Raw genomic sequence first — 15,791 nt, 5'->3', positions numbered from 1 at the left:
GTAGCCCCACAACCTTTACGCGTCGCGAACCCCAAACCTCCACCATCCCAACCTACCGCTCCCAACACAACCCCACAGACCGCCAGGATGATAAGACCAACCCTCCTCTCCACCATCCGCCTCAATGCCTTCCCGAGCACCTCCAAACGCGCCTTCTCCCTCCTCAACCCCTCATCGCGCTCGCACACCAACCGCATCTTCGACCCCATCCGCCAACCCAACGACCTGCATACACTCACGCTCCTCAATGCCTCCGACAACCGCTCACTAATAACCTTCTGGACCGCGACCTGGTGTCAAACTTGCCAAGCCATCAAGCCGCTCCTCCGACAACTCATCGAAGAAGAAAAGATTGGGGAGCGGGACGGCGGACTGGGCTTTGTGGAAGTGTTGATGGACAGCACGTTGATTGAGGACCTGCCTATAAAATATCGCATCAGTAGTATGCCGACACTGTTGGCGTTTTCAAGACAGGAGGCGCAGTTCGATACGAGGTTGACGCGGCCCGAGAAGATGCGGAATAAGGACTTTTTGAGGGAGTGGTTGGTGAAGGAGGCGCAGAGGGGAGGGAGGATGGGCGGCGGCGGGGGCAGTATGTTTGGTTAGTTTCACGTGTCCTTGTGTTGTGCTTGGATGGAATGCTGGGCCTGACGGTGTTCAAGGTGCGAAGGAAGATGGCGAGCAGGGCAAAGCGGGTGATGAGAAGTGACAGGCGATAACCAAACATGGGACGGAGGTATGCTGTAGGCGCAACAAGGTGGCAGTGCGGTCAGGAGCTGTGGAGTAGCGAATGATCCGCGTTCGTGTGACATAGTGAGTGAAGTAAAGCTCGGTCGAGCAAACACTGTTATTCGACTCTCACGTGCGGGAGTGATTCCATAACCCCGTTTTCTTCTCTCACCTTTCTCTTGGAAAATTCCCTTCCTTCATCCACCAATAGATCTCTACCATGACAAAATTGCCGATATTTCAAGACTACGAGGCCGCTGTCGTGAAGGGTACTAGGCTACTCCAGATACTGGCCGCGAGGGACAAGACACAAGTTCAAAGCGCATTCGAGGAAGTACAAGAACTAGCCCAACGTGGCTACCTTCTGAAGCCTCAAGACAAGTTCTTTGAAATCGACTGTATCGCCGATGCGCTCTGCGATCTAGGTGTCAGCGACAAGATGGTGTATGATGGCGGAGAGAACATGAGAACACATCATGTGCATGACTGCGACGGAGCAGCAACGCGAGGAGATGATACGGTAAGTTTCGAGATGGACTAAAGGTACGCGTGTTCTAATGAGCCATCAGACAACACACGGCTACTTCTCCCAAGTCAGCAACCCACTGTCTGGTGTCTTGATCGCAGACAGTAATCTCACTCGCACGCATGCAGCGAAATTTGATGACGCATGGGAAGAAGAAGCTATAGGACTATCGCCACTGCGACACTGGTCAGACGTAGCGTTTCTACAATACCTTTCTTCTTTCCCCGAACCACCCGTACGGCCGATTCCGCTCAACTACGTCTTTCGCGTCCAGATACAAAACGCCGAGACGTCTCTGGTGCTCAACAATATTATCAGCAAGCATGGCACGTTTACATTCGAGTTTTGGCCTGGTATCACGTTCGGAATGGACACTGAAGAAGGCAAGGCAATCTTGGGGACGCCGAATGGTTGTGGTGTCGCTTGGATGCTTATTCAACATAAGAAGGCGTTTGGAGAGAAGAATATTGAGAAGGTGACTTTATTCCATGCGGCAAAGAAGGATGATTTGTTTAGATGGCCGACTTTGCTGTTTTGGATTGTGTAGACTAGGGGTCAGATGAGAAGATTGTATCTGCATTCACTTTACAATGAGCGAATTAGACAAAGGGTGGAACAGATCAGGCTACATGTCAGCTGCTTCGCGTCATACTGTTTGTTGACGACGCGCGTGACGCTCAACATCTCATACTCAAGGAACTCATAAATGCATCTGGATGGCAACATACTTAGTACTGCCGCGGCCCGCCTGCGACACTTTTGTCACTAGCATTCTCTCCGATGACGACCTCAATCAGTCCGGCAGTGCATTACGAGATGGCTCACGAGAAAGGTCTATTGCTGTTACAGATGTTGGAAGCTAGCTTTGATGAGCTTGGTAATTTACTTAAACACACAGATACGCCAGCAGAAAGCGAATACCTCGACTACAAAGATCTCTTAGAGAACGATTGGGTTGAGCGGTCCTCCGGGGACGATTCCAAAATTCTGGCGCGACTGTTGGAGGACCTTGGAATCAATACTGCAAGGAATATTCCGGTGTCTCATGATCACCGCGGCCTTGAACCTGTGGAAGAATGGCTACAAGAAGAACTTGAGATGAAGATACGCTTCGATTCAATAATCAACACTTCCGGTGGTATGATTGCAGCCATGAACACGTACAGCCCTATGGAAGAATGGAGAAAAGCGAGAGCGGATACCGAGAACGCTGAGCTAAAGCAAGCCGACCACAAGTCTACGGAAAAAGATAACCTTGGCGATGACGTTCCTAATCTGAAGTACTGGTCAGATGTCGCATACCTGCAATGGGCCATGCATGCCACGGACACATCCGACTTGCATTACGTGATGCGAATGAGCATCACAAACAAAAGCACAAAAGCCGTCATCCAACATGTCAAAGAAAAAGCCCATCCCAAAGCTTCAGGCTCACACTCATTCGACGTTGACGACCGGGATCAGGTAGCCGCTTTTCTAGGGACACCGAATGGAGCCGGAGTCGCTTGGTTGCTCATACAGCATAAAAAGCAATTGGGCCATAAGACAGTTTACAAGGTAACGGTGGACTGTCGTGAAATCTGGCATAATAGCAAGACGATAGTTCCAAGTTTGGTGTTCCACCTTCGCGACATGGGTACACCAAAGCCAGGCAGCGAGGAAGGTGACTGAAGCAAGTCGTTATGGGGGCAGAGCGAGCGTTGCTCTAGCAATGTGTCATGCCACGCGAACGATGAGATAGCAGGCAGTAGAACATTCATGAAACCACCCCGCGCTTGATCCACTGGAGATTCGTGGAAGGTAGAAGACATTGTCTCGCCAGCCTCATATATGAAGAACACTCGCTTTCTTCTTCTCCCAATAACATTTCACAGTAAGCCATGCCCACGACGATGAATTCACAGATCAGTAATCTGGACTACAACACTGCCGTGGAGAAAGGCAAGAAGATGCTCAAAATAATGTATGGCGGATCTGCTGTGACGCAAAGCCCATACTTCACGCCCGGGGAAGTAGAAGCAATGGGATACAAGAGAACAACAAGGCTTCGATCTGTCTCTGACCTGTCAAGAATGCTAGACAGTCTCGGTATTCAAGGCTTCAACTCTCGCTTCATCAACGTTACGGACGAGTACACAAAAGACGTTACCACCGGTGAAACACTTTCAGGCGCAAGCGTCGTGCGATTCACGTCCGATATCAACGTTGAAGCAGGAGTCCTCGTAGCAACTTACACCTACAGCCCGACATACAAGGCGAAGACGTCGAACTCGCCGGCGACCGCTCTGTTGCCCTCGTTGAAGCACTGGTCCGATATAGCCTTCCACCAATGGGCCTCTCAATGCGCCAAGGAAGAAGTACGTACCAGTAATCTCAGATTCATCATCAGAGCAAACATCTCGAACGAAGATACTTTGGCTGTCATTAACAATGTTCTCGACGCCCGACCTCGCCAGTTACAAGCTTGTACGCCGTCGGGGCTATATCTGGACATGGAAAGTGACCATGCCATAGCTCTGCTGGGTACAGCACATGGTGCAGGTGTAGCTTGGTTACTTGCTCAGCATCGAGACCAACTTGGCCATAAGAAAATTGATGGGATAAGGATATTCTACAGCGACGAGCCGCTAGAACGCAATAGAGCCCTCAACTTGCTCTTCTACCTTCGTGACGCGAATGCGAGTGAGAAATCTATTGAGAAGTTGTGAGGAATGGTGCTGAGCGAAGAGCGCGGCGGACGATCCTTTGGGTGGGCGCAGGCGTCTAGCGGCGGCAGTTTGTAGTAAATACAATCTTGCCGAATCGGATCAGAACCGAGCAGTTCCTTATGGTGGTTGAGATTGTTATCGGCGTAGAGTATGGATGAAAAGTTGGCGTTCCCGGTAGCGACGATGGATAGGTAGGCAGTCGCGAGGCTTGGTGGCTGGGACTGGGAGCCGGGGGTGACCGGAAGCGAGACGCACCCCGCAATGACCTGCGCGTCCCGCATCTTCATCACGATCTTCGCGTCTCCTTTCTCTCACGGTTTGCTTCTTCTCGTGATCTTGTCTGTTGAGTTCTATGTTTGACCTTCTGCTCTTCCCCAGCATGTCGCTATATGCAGCCGTCGAACGAGGTCAAGCGAACTTTACGCGTCATTAGCGCGAGCTGCACTGTTTACTCAATAGCAACCGCATACACGGGATGGCCATGACGCTCTTATGCTTTTTAGTTGCGGAGACGGCTCCTAAGCCTCGGCTTCGCGCACTAAGAAGTGTCTTTGTTTGGATGGAAACCTTACAGCGCGATGCACGCCAAGCTGGACGTGGCTTGCGACGAAAGTGTTGACCTCGGTTTCGCGTCAATAAAAAGACGAGGCTTGTATAAAGGAATCAAGATACTGCTTGATGCCAGTGCACGGGTAGTAAAACCACAGTGCCGCCGACATGTTCTGGTCTTCTACATTGGGCTCCGTTGGTCTTCTGCTCTTAACCAGCGGCGCGACGACAACCTGGGCCGACTATGCGTCCGGATACGATGTACCAACCGCAACTGTTGACGCGGGTGTCATAGTTGGAAAGACCACCTCACTTCCCCATGCACTTGGACCAGTGCATCAGTTTCTAGGTGTGCCCTTTGCATCACCACCCGAGAGATTCTCTCCACCGCGAGCTGCAGAACCCTTCCAAGAGCCACTCAATGTCACCGAGTTCAAATCTGCATGTATCCAACAATTTCGATGTACGCAAACCATGCAAGCGATCTGATATATGCTAACTGGAGTAGACCCGTTGTCAAGTTCACAGTTCACGCAGGCGGTCTTCAATAACCCGCCACCTGAAGAGTCGGAGGATTGCTTATACCTCAATGTCTATGCACCATCAACTCCCGCAGGCGGCAATGGCAGGGCTGTAATGTTCTGGATCTACGGTGGCTCACTGCAGTTCGGTAACGCTGGTCAAGAGCAATATGACGGGAGCAGTTTTGCAGCATACGAAGATGTCATCGTTGTGACGACGAACTACAGAACGAATGGTGGGCAACTATTAGCTCTTGATAACCATAGTTTCAAGTTCTAACAGCTTGCAGTATTTGGCTTCCCTGCATCACCAGAGCTACCATTAGCGGAACGGAATCTCGGCTTCCTTGATCAACGTTTTGCCCTCGAGTGGGTACAGCAAAACATCCACGCCTTCGGCGGCGATGCATCCAAAGTCACCATCTTCGGTGAGAGCGCGGGTGCTTTCTCGATCGATGCGCTCTTGACCAGCTTCCCCAAGGACAGTTCGCCACCATTTCGGGCCGCCATCCTACAAAGTGGGCAGTACAGCTATCGCGCAGCTCCTGCAACATCGAGCATTCCCGCTTGGAATAATCTTACAGCGACACTCGGGTGCCCAGGAACACACGAGAGCAACTTGACATGTGTAAGAGCGGCTAATGCGACAACTGTGCAGACCATCATCAACCAAAACTCGCTCGTCTTCAACCCAGTTGCTGATAATACCACTTTGGTATCAAATCCAGCGGCACAACGCCTAAGCGGCGATATCGCGCATATACCAGTACTAGGAGGTACAAACTCCCAAGAAGGCCGTGTCTTCTCAGTCGGCCAAACAAACATCACTGCCTTCCTGCAAGCGACCTTCGCAGCCGCACCAGCACTCATCCCCGCGATCGAAGCTGCCTACCCAACTGGTAGCAACGGTCTAACCAACAGCTACGACGTCATCTCACAGATTGTTACTGAGATCACCTTTCAGTGTCCACAAGCACTATGGGCCAATGCGACAGCATCGATTGGTATCCCTACCTGGCGTTACTACTTCAACGCTTCTTTCGCCAACACACAAGCCTATCCCCAACTCGGTGCATATCATGCTTCTGAAATCCCTCTCGTGTTCCGCACATACCCCCTCGTTAATACGACGACGCAAGAGTACGCCCTGGCACAGTTCATGCAAAGTACATGGGCCAAGTTTGCGAAGAACCCATATGCTGGACCTGGATGGAATGCTGTTGGTACGGGGGCTGAGGGTAGTGTCTTGGTTGGTGCCTATGACTTTGTGGCAGGTGGCGTATATCAGGACCAGAATGCCACTGTCGTAGAAGGAGATTGGAACTTGGGTGTTCTCGGCGATGTTGGAGGTGTGAGGGGAAGTGGCGTTACTGTGCTGCCGCAGTCTGATCTTGATTACAGATGTAGTCTCTTTAGGCCTATCTTTGAGGCTAATGTAGGTGCGGAGGGTATACCTCCATCTTGAGGTAGGAGTCCATGCCCCTAGATTATAACGATTTCCAACGTAGTCAAATGGAAAGCTAAAATCATGATAATAGATTCTGGTTTCATCCAAGCGTCTTGTAATGCTGTTACTATACCACCAAGTCCTTCAACCTATCGTCCGCCAGTAATCTGTCCAATATCCACTCCACTACGATCCGACTCACCACCCTCATGCATGCTCCTCTCCACACTGTCGATCAAACTCTCACTTCCTGTTTTGGTACCAACACTGCTACTTCCCTCGTATTCTTGCTTAGTGTTTTGTGTTACGTCTTCTCCGCAGCGCTGCTCGGAAGTACCCGAGGCGTTTTGCTGGCCGGGTGCAGCCTGTGACTGTCAGTATTTTCTTGAGTGATACAATTTTTCTAGCGTGGTTCTTGTGAGGTGGTATGTGAGGCAGAAGCTTACCTTATCCACGGACGCGCTCAAGCCAGCAGGGTCCGTCGACTGACCAGTTTTGAACGGAACGCTTGGGTCGCCCTTGAATGTGCCGGCTGTATCCTCGCTGGGGTTGACGGGGTTCTTGGGTTGGGTGTTTGACGATTCTTGGCCTGTTAGGGAAGACATGATGTGTATTCTTTCGAAGAGGACTGTGAAAGAGCAGTGTTAATCTTTGAAGAAAGCTTTAGCAGACGGCCAGCTGATAGTTTTGTAGGGTGGGTAAGTAGGAGTTGATGGTGTGGATTCGACGTCATAGTGACTAAAGATGAGGATGTGGGTATCTGCAGTGGCGAAAGAGCTTTTGGCATCAACGCGAGATACACGCGTAAGCCCATTTCTTCGACGAAGGAGATCTATCAGACGCAAAGTATGGTCCGTTCCTCACAGACCTCGCTAGTACTTGTACGCGCTTCCATCTCATGAAATTGTGATTCTATTCCATGCAGAACGCTCGCTACGCCAATGCATCTATTCAATACAGTCTATGCAGATCTATAGCTTGCTCTTGCCAATACCCCAGACCTCAGCCTGAGGGTTATTCGACTTCTTGTTTATAGACGCACCATCAGCGACAGGCTTCTCGCCCTCCTCAACGAATAGCGATTGCGACTGCTTCATGGTTTCGACGGCTTCGCGCTCGATGCGGTCAAGGAGCTCTTGGTTGGTGGGGATGTCATGGATGAGGCCAATTACTTGGCCAGCAGTCCAAACCTAGGTATGTCAGTCAACCGCACTTGAAAAGGGAGGTGTAAACTTACACCAAAGTCTGGGTCTCCGTTCAAGAAGACTTGGCGACCTCGCTTTCCGCTGACGAACTCAGCGACTTCCTCGAACTTGCCAGTTGGGCTTGTCTTCTCGACCTCAACGGCCTGCAGCGCAACCTTGTTGGCGAAGAGTCGCGATGTGTTCTTCCACCGGCGGAGCACGAGTGCGGTATCTGTCTCTTGCGCGTCGACGATGGCTTGCTTGATGTTGTGGTGGATGGGCGCTTCGATGGTGCACATGAAGCGCGTTCCCATGTTGATACCACAGGCTCCGAGAGAAAGCGCGGCAGCCAGACCTTGGCCGTCGGCGAAACCTCCAGAGGCGATGAAAGGCACACCACCTAGTGATTGCCTAGCTCTGCTGAGCAGGATGAAGTTGGTAATGTCCGTCTCGCCAACGTGTCCGGCGCACTCGAAGCCATCGATGGACAGGAAGTCCACGCCAAGCTTCACCGCTGACTGTGCGTGCCTGATAGTGGTGCACTTGTGCAAGATGATGGTGCCAACCTCCTTCAGCTGCTTGATCACCGGCCCCGGGCTGTTTCCCGCTGTCTCAACAATGTTGACCTTCTCCTCGATGATGACGCGGGCGTATGCGGCATAGTCCGGGGGGACCATGGCGGGGAGGAGCGTCAGGTTGACGCCGAAAGGCTTGTTGGTCATCGTTCGGCATCGGCGGATTTCTTTGCGAAGGTCTTCGGGTGTGGGTTGGGTAAGGGCGGTCAACTATGCAATCGTGAGAACGAGTTTGATGCGTGATGGGCGCCCGACGTACTATTCCCAGCCCTCCTGCGTTGCTAACAGCGGATGCGAGTTCGGCGTATCCGACCCATTGCATACCACCTTGAACGACGGGCACTACATCTGTCAGCTACCGGTCTCGTTTGACGTGCTGGCGAAGTTACCTCTAATGCCGAGCGCCCTGGTAAGCTCCGTGTTGAAAGGCATCCTGATTGCAGATGGCCCGATAAAGAGTTTTAGAGTTTGTTGTATGAGTGAGAATTGCACCTGAGCCTCAGACTGAGAAGTTATCTGACACTCGGACGCGCGACGTTACGGCCGTCGCGCCGGCTGAAGCGCATGTCATTCGTGTGGGGAAGCCATGTGCCTCGGTAACTCCACAGCCGCAGCACCAAACGCAGGTGCACGACCGTCGGGTGATTAGTCTGCGCTGACTCTATCGCCGAATGATTCGCTGTCACCGAGTCGCTCGTGATTTCTTTGCTGGAATGGCAGCTGTGCCCGAGTGGTGTTCCGGACGCGTCGCGAAAGGGGAAAGCTGAGCCGCAAGGTTGATGCCGTCATCTTCCTGGCATGTTCACATGTGTCTTGGCAATGAACCGTCACTCCAACACCACCCCTACGCATCTTAGCGATCATGCATCAGTCATCTCTCAGGACCTACAAAGGCTGGAAACAATCGCATCACGAAAGCACACCACGCAGTTTGTCGGCAGCTATCGTTAGTCCAGTTGGACTCCTCGTTGGGGCAAAGAAGCTAGGAAAAAGTACTCTGAATTTCAGCTGGTTGACTGCACTCATAGCACTTTATCAAGGGTCCTTCTCACGGTCTCTGATTTTCCTGTCGTATTGTCTGTTTCCGCCCAAGCCCGGACTTCTGCATGAAGCCACATCGTTCGACATGCGATATGGTCAAACACCAGTACGTTACGCTGGATCATGGACCTAGTCAAGACCCGACTAGAGTGAAACGACGATAGATATACTATGGCATGGCCTATTCTGGGGCATCTCATACATTTTGGGCCAGATCCAACCCGCATCAACGATCAATCATCGAGATTGCACGCTTGTAGGACTGGTTCAGAGCGACGGCAGCCCGACGATCCGTGGGTTCCTTACCGACCGTTGCAACGCCAACGGGATCTCCAAGAGCTTAGTATGCTTCCAGGCCACGTGGACTTTGGTCCAGATGAATGTGGAGTGCCTTTCGATATCGCGTCTGGTTGAGCTACTGGAACTTCGAACTGCATCCCTATATGGCCTTGCTATCTACTCTGGCTGGTATTGTAAGTTTCTTGAGATCGAGCAGCCTTTCACGCTCAATGTGCCTGGCGATCCCGAGAAACGGAAATTCGAAATGCGTATGAAGCCTGATGGATCACCCACCAACTGACTTCACATCCTTGGTTCAACAATCATCGTTGTCGAGCCTTTGAGCGAATTCTGTCCCGAATATGCGCAGTGCGGTAAGAGATCGGCATCTAGGCCGACGTCCAAGAAGATACTCAGAAAGTTCAAACCGTAAGATCCATAGGTACCATGGAATGTCGCATTGTAGTCGCATTGGAAGAGCGCTATTTAGTCGGTGTGTGGTTGGGTCAGCGTCACGCATCCATGTGCATTGATGGGAAGCTCCAACAGGTTGTAGTATATACCTGGCCCACCGTGATCGTTGTCAAAAGCACGCTTGAAATCGAAGTTCCATGACGGGAAGGTACATACCTAGGCACGCAGGCCCACGCTTGGCAGTGACGTAACGAGCCAATGACATAATTCAACCCCAGCAAACCCACTAGGTGGACAGTCCTTGCGGAGATTTTGGGAGGCCTACTTTGTTGGGGTCTCCACACACACGTCCGGTATATAGACCAAGATGCCAGGCTCGGCGCACCCAAGAGAAATCCGGCACTCCGATCTCCATGACCCATCATGTCGTGGTCTCTTCTTCTTACCGCCCTGACCCAGGCCGTCCGCGTTACATGCGCACCAGAAACATATAACTATGTTATAGTTGGAGGAGGCCCCGCAGGTCTTCTAGTCGCGAACCGACTGTCTGCCGATCCCGATGTCACTGTAGCCATCATCGAAGCCGGAGATTCTGGTTACGACAACCCCAACGTATCGTACGTACCGAAGTCGATTCTGGAATACGGTCTCTTCATCGGCACGTCAATCGACTGGAAGTACATGACGGCACCCCAAAAGTATGCTGGGAACCGGAGTGTGAACTACTGGGCAGGCAAGGCTTTGGGAGGCAGTACTACGGTCAATGGAATGACGTACATCCGTGCGGAGAAAGAGCAAATTGATGGATGGGAAGGGCTTGGGAACAAAGGCTGGAACTGGGAGAGTCTGCTCGAATACTATCTGAGGCAGGAAGGATTCACAGAGCCGAGTGAGGAGCTTTCGAAGGAAGGCGCGACCTTCAGGGACGAGGTGCATGGAACGGAGGGAGAGCTTGCTGTTGGCTTCACCCCATACTTGGTCCGTCAAGGGTTCGCCAAACTGTTCGCGGAGACCTCCGAGGCAATGGGTATTCCTTACAATAAGGAACCGAACAATGGTAGCATGCGTGGTTTCGACGTGTGGCCTATGACTCAGAACGTGACTGGGCCTACGAGGGCAGATGGAGCCAGGTCCTTCTACTTTCCTGTTGCGTCACGCCCGAATTTCCACGTCTTCTTCAATACCACAGCTGCACGCATCATCTGGAACGATGAATCATCCGAGACTTCGGAAGTGTTGGCCTCGGGAGTTGAGGTGATCGACGCGGGAAATGTAACGAAAACCATCGGTGCCTCCAAGGAGGTCATTGTCGCAGCCGGTGCCATTCGATCACCAGCATTCCTGGAGCACTCAGGTGTAGGTAACCCCGCCATACTTGAACCTCTCGGTATCAAGACTGTCAACCCACTCCACTCGGTCGGTTCCAATCTGCCAGATCAACCGCAGCATGGGATGGTCTTCAACTCGTCCACGAATTGGACGGGCTATCCTACCTTCGTTACGTTCTTGACAGCTTCTGATCTCTTTGGCGAAGATCTTCCCGCTCTTGTGGAAGAGCTTCAAGCCAATGTGAGCGCTTATGCTGCAGCGATTGTCGCAGATTACGCGCCCGATACCATATCCATCGAGACGCAAGAACGGCTTCTGCAGCACCAAGTAGATCTAGTCTTCACTGCTGACAGTGATGTTCCTTTAATAGAGATCCTCTGGGCCCCAACAGGAAATCAGATCATTGCGCAGCTTTGGGACCTCATACCGCTTTCTCGAGGCTCAATACACATCGAATCCGCCGATGCAACCATACCACCACGTATCGACCCAAACTTCTTCCAGATGCCCATCGACATGTATGTGCAAGCAGCTGCTGCAATCCGTATCCGCGAGTATTTCGCCACTTCGCCGCTCGCGGAGGACGCTGCAGGCGAAGTCTCTCCCGGTTACGAAGCGGTACCGCAAGGTGCTCATTGGAGGGATCAAGTCTGGGACGACTGGATCACAGGCGCCATGAACGGCAACTCGCATCCCGTGAGTACTTGCGCAATGATGAGTAGGGAGCTGGGCGGTGTAGTAGATACGGAGGGCAAGGTTTACGGGACGCAAAACGTCCGGGTTGTGGATGCGAGTGTGTTCCCGACTCAGATCTCGGGCCATCTTAGCGCCAGTGTATATGCCATTGCTGGAAAGATTGCGGACGCGATGAAGCAGAAGGTGTCGGATCAGAAGAAGTTTTGACAGGACTTTTACTGTGTAGCGCTTCCGATGTTGGCGGCGTATTGCTATCACACTGTAGAAGTCCCGGATTGCGTGGGTCTTCGCCTCCTCCGGGTCAATAGAGAGCTGCGTCGGTGAGACTGATGCATCGGTAGCGCAAAACAAGAACAAAGTTCAATTGGATTGAAGAGCGTGTACTGTTTTTTGTTGAAAATGATATTCCCTCCTGATAGGTGATCGAAAAAGGGATGGTGCCACGCTGCCCCACTTTTCATCACAGGGCAGCCGCCCCACGTCACCAACCCCGAGGCAAGAGCCGTACGCCGGTATGACGAGCCAACCACAAACACTCAGCTTTCACTCTCCAATATCCAGCTTTGGTCCTCAAGCCCGACGCGATAGCACAATGCCGTCGTTCATGAGCCTTCCGCGTGAACTACGTGATCAGATATGCGAATACGTCATACTTTCGCCAGCCCGGCAGCCACGAGTGCTCAATCAGACAACCGAAGAGCTTCTTGACGGATACGTGACTTATGAGTTTCCATTGCTATTCGTGGCACCGGGTCCCTCGTATCAGCCCCAGGCCTTCGTCTCGAACTCGACAAGATTACTGCTAGTAAATCAACAGCTGAGAACAGAAACGACGGAGATGCTAGAACGAATGCGAAGCATTGTGTACGACCTCGATATTGCAATGACCGACAATGGGATATTGGCAGTGACGTGGATCAATGTTCCAGTTTTGGCGACCAAAATCGAGCAGCTGGATATCACATTTCGCCTCTGTGTGACAAACGATAGCGAACGACTGAAGTCTGAAATTGAAGACATGCCAGGAGCGCCGGCAAATCCAGGACCTGAAGATTTCTTTGGGTTACCACCTGAACAGTGTAAGAGAAGCCTCCTCTCGATCAGTGTCAGTACGACATACTAACCACCCACCTCACTCTTCTAGTGGTGTGGGACTTCTATAGCATATTCAACCGATTTGCCTTCGTTGGGTCTCTAGGTGAAAGGAAGAATGACTGTGGGAGCCGGCATATATCCACCAGAACGATCAGCATTAACGTCGAGACACCATCTCCCGATCTTGCGCAGCTCGGTCTGATTCATATGTCCGCCCAGGCCGACACTGCAATGTCGTTTACTTCCAGGTACTTCCTGGAGTGTCTGAATTGGACTATACGACAACAGCTGAAAGGGAACTGGGAGTATATACGAAACGTCACTCTGCTTGAGCACGTAGATCATATTCTGATCTATCACGACGGCAATGAGATACATCGCTGGGATGTAGCTGCGTGCCTTGCAGAGTATCCTGAAGATGAAATGATCAAGTGGAGGCCACTTGGCAAGAAAGAGGCTTGGCGCAGAAGGAAGCAAAGAGGACTGAAGGTACCCGAGGATTTTACCGATCCGGCCAGATGGTGATACCGAGCCGCACACACGGGGAAGCTGTTGAGGTTCGGAATGATCTTGTCAGGCTCTACAGTAAAGGCTCAAGACCAAACCGAAGATGAATGGCTTTCATGCAATCACATCATGCAGTCGTCATGCAGTTGTGGCTCAGCGATGCTAAAATGCCGGCCACTGGCTATCGATCCTTTTCAATGCACAGTCAGCTGTCGCTTGCCGAACGATTCCCTCCACTCATGATAGAAGACCATCGGCTCCTCGTACCTCAGCTCACTTCTGCTGCTGATCGACCAATCTTGACAAATGAACCCGAAACGGTAATCCGAGAAACGACGCTAGCCGCGCTAGACAATATGCGGTTAGTGACCTCGAGGAATCAACCATATTGGGACAGCGATCTGCGAGGCGCTGAGCTTGACTGAGCTTGATGTTGTTTGGCCTCTAGTTACTGGCAAGGCTGAGTCTCGAGAAATAGGCCTTTTTGAACATAGCTGGGGGCCTGGAACAACGTGCGCTGCTTATCAAAGCAGCTTCATTATTGTGTTGAGCGTGAGGCTCGACATACTTATATCCAGTGTCAGATCACTTATCACAAAGCGATACAATCTTGATACCATACTATCACAATGTCATTAGAACCTCCTTCATACCAGAGCCTCTCTTTCGAACGACCGCATCGAGCACTTAGTTCACACAACGCTGCACCGTCACCATCGACTAACCTGTCTCCGCCGGATGATGAGTTGTCACATTACGCGACAGATTGGACACCTTACATATCAAGCACAATCCAGCCACAACAGTCTCTTCAAGTGAGCCACTCTGGAAACATTGCCAGTAAGCCTTGCTGACTTGACAAGAAACCCGTTGTGATACCAAGACTCGATGCGAATGGTCTACTTGGAACGCCATTTCCATTCATACGAGCTTACAGTCCCGATTTGCGCTGCTTCAACATCCATGAGAAAAATTTTGTAGCATTCATCGATGATCTCAGTGTCGCTCAAGCCCCACCAGTCCCGCTTCAGGCGCTTGATGCAGCGGGTCATGTGGTTGGCATTGTGTGAGTTGACTTCTCTTGTTAGCTCTTACAGGTTTCTCATACAGGTGCTAGACCACATCATTGGACCATGATCGCCGGCGCCAGCATGAACATGGCCGCCGGCGTTGGAACGGCTGCCACGACCACTATGCGAACCCGGCGCTTCCTGAAGGCTGTGAACCGGGAATACTTCGCGCCTCGTGGTCTGAAAGCGTCGATTTGCAAGAACAGACAGTTGGAAGAGAAACTTGGCTGCAATATGCAGATGCCATCGTCGGCGTAAGTTTAGTCCTGCCGTAGGTATTCCCCGTTTCTGACTTCGCAAAGAGACCTAGGAAGTAGCTCTCAGCCTCAAACAGCTGGATACCGCCGATTGCAAGCGCTGACGCCCTACATCGCACCGCTGTCGTTCAACGTCCCATCGCCAATAGAGCAGCGAAGTGCTCTCGACAGAATGGCTGCAAAGCAGATCGAACGACGTATCAAGAAGAAAGAAGAGAAGGGCTACAGCTCAGACTCAAGCTCTAGTTCAGAGCCTAGCATCAGCTCCAACGAAGAGTCCGCCCTGGTGTCTCACGATGAGGTCAGCGGCAAACAAAAGAGAAGAGCGGACAAAGCGGAGCGCAAACGAGCGAAGAATGAAGAGAAGAAGGCGCGAAAGAAAGAGAGGAGATCTCAGAAACAGGACCGGAAAGGGGCCAAAGCTCATGTTAAGGAGGGTAAGAAGTTGGAGAAGGAGCAGAAGATGGTCGAGAAGATGGAGTATATCATCATTGAGTCGCTGAATGAGGGGATGTAGTGATACAGAGACTTCGTTGACTTATCACGAATGCCCATGTTTATGCGACAAAACAGTTGTTCTACCTTTTTACTTTACTACGACCTCACTTGCGAACATCTAGGAGGCTTTTCGCGGATCTCCAGGGCCCTCGTCTACCGGCCGACATGTCTTGCATGACAGATGTGATCCATGATGCTATTGTCGGCTCCTTCTCGCGGATCCCATCGTATGCCATGCGCAGAGGAAAGAGTAGTTCAAAAGAGCCCTGTTCGCCCCAGTCCTCTAGCTGATGGTACTCGACGCTACGACATATAGTGAGCGCCGCTGTCGATATCTGCTCCTGTCGGGTATGGTAGGCTGAAGAT

The 15,791-nt window shown here is 51.7% G+C and overlaps 9 protein-coding genes across 9 annotated transcripts; 7 read left to right on the top strand and 2 right to left on the bottom strand.

Annotated features, from left to right (window-relative positions):
• Positions 1–87: 87 nt before the first annotated feature.
• J4E93_005387 (uncharacterized protein) lies at positions 88–709 on the top strand (the record flags this gene model as incomplete). Its single annotated transcript, XM_049343308.1, has 2 exons — positions 88–592; positions 663–709. 2 exons carry the CDS (start codon positions 88–90, stop codon positions 707–709), a joined length of 552 nt encoding a protein of 183 aa, XP_049199401.1.
• A 240-nt stretch (positions 710–949) lies between these two features.
• Positions 950–1,802, top strand: J4E93_005386 (uncharacterized protein; the record flags this gene model as incomplete). Its single annotated transcript, XM_049343307.1, has 2 exons — positions 950–1,249; positions 1,299–1,802. 2 exons carry the CDS (start codon positions 950–952, stop codon positions 1,800–1,802), a joined length of 804 nt encoding a protein of 267 aa, XP_049199400.1.
• Positions 1,803–2,071: 269 nt separating this feature from the next.
• Positions 2,072–2,926, top strand: J4E93_005385 (uncharacterized protein; the record flags this gene model as incomplete). Its single annotated transcript, XM_049343306.1, has 1 exon — positions 2,072–2,926. One exon carries the CDS (start codon positions 2,072–2,074, stop codon positions 2,924–2,926), a length of 855 nt encoding a protein of 284 aa, XP_049199399.1.
• A 209-nt stretch (positions 2,927–3,135) lies between these two features.
• Positions 3,136–3,963, top strand: J4E93_005384 (uncharacterized protein; the record flags this gene model as incomplete). The annotated part of the gene is made up of 1 exon (XM_049343305.1): positions 3,136–3,963. The coding sequence occupies one exon, from the start codon at positions 3,136–3,138 to the stop codon at positions 3,961–3,963; it is 828 nt and encodes a 275-aa protein (XP_049199398.1).
• Positions 3,964–4,680: 717 nt separating this feature from the next.
• On the top strand, positions 4,681–6,498 carry J4E93_005383 (uncharacterized protein; the record flags this gene model as incomplete). The annotated part of the gene is made up of 3 exons (XM_049343304.1): positions 4,681–4,975; positions 5,021–5,269; positions 5,324–6,498. The coding sequence occupies 3 exons, from the start codon at positions 4,681–4,683 to the stop codon at positions 6,496–6,498; spliced, it is 1,719 nt and encodes a 572-aa protein (XP_049199397.1).
• Positions 6,499–6,629: 131 nt separating this feature from the next.
• On the bottom strand, positions 6,630–7,085 carry J4E93_005382 (uncharacterized protein; the record flags this gene model as incomplete). The annotated part of the gene is made up of 2 exons (XM_049343303.1): positions 6,630–6,845; positions 6,927–7,085. The coding sequence occupies 2 exons, from the start codon at positions 7,083–7,085 to the stop codon at positions 6,630–6,632; spliced, it is 375 nt and encodes a 124-aa protein (XP_049199396.1).
• Positions 7,086–7,451: 366 nt separating this feature from the next.
• J4E93_005381 (uncharacterized protein) lies at positions 7,452–8,671 on the bottom strand (the record flags this gene model as incomplete). The annotated part of the gene is made up of 4 exons (XM_049343302.1): positions 7,452–7,670; positions 7,718–8,449; positions 8,499–8,581; positions 8,629–8,671. The coding sequence occupies 4 exons, from the start codon at positions 8,669–8,671 to the stop codon at positions 7,452–7,454; spliced, it is 1,077 nt and encodes a 358-aa protein (XP_049199395.1).
• Positions 8,672–10,396: 1,725 nt separating this feature from the next.
• J4E93_005380 (uncharacterized protein) lies at positions 10,397–12,205 on the top strand (the record flags this gene model as incomplete). The annotated part of the gene is made up of 1 exon (XM_049343301.1): positions 10,397–12,205. The coding sequence occupies one exon, from the start codon at positions 10,397–10,399 to the stop codon at positions 12,203–12,205; it is 1,809 nt and encodes a 602-aa protein (XP_049199394.1).
• A 2,528-nt stretch (positions 12,206–14,733) lies between these two features.
• Positions 14,734–15,444, top strand: J4E93_005379 (uncharacterized protein; the record flags this gene model as incomplete). Its single annotated transcript, XM_049343300.1, has 2 exons — positions 14,734–14,924; positions 14,973–15,444. The coding sequence occupies 2 exons, from the start codon at positions 14,734–14,736 to the stop codon at positions 15,442–15,444; spliced, it is 663 nt and encodes a 220-aa protein (XP_049199393.1).
• Positions 15,445–15,791: the final 347 nt, after the last annotated feature.

This window comes from Alternaria ventricosa, assembly GCF_023758065.1.
Source record: "Alternaria ventricosa strain BMP 2768 chromosome Unknown scaffold_8, whole genome shotgun sequence".
NCBI lineage: Eukaryota > Fungi > Ascomycota > Dothideomycetes > Pleosporales > Pleosporaceae > Alternaria > Alternaria ventricosa.
Note: the sequence above shows the minus strand (reverse complement) of the source record. Positions and strands in the feature narration are given on the sequence as shown.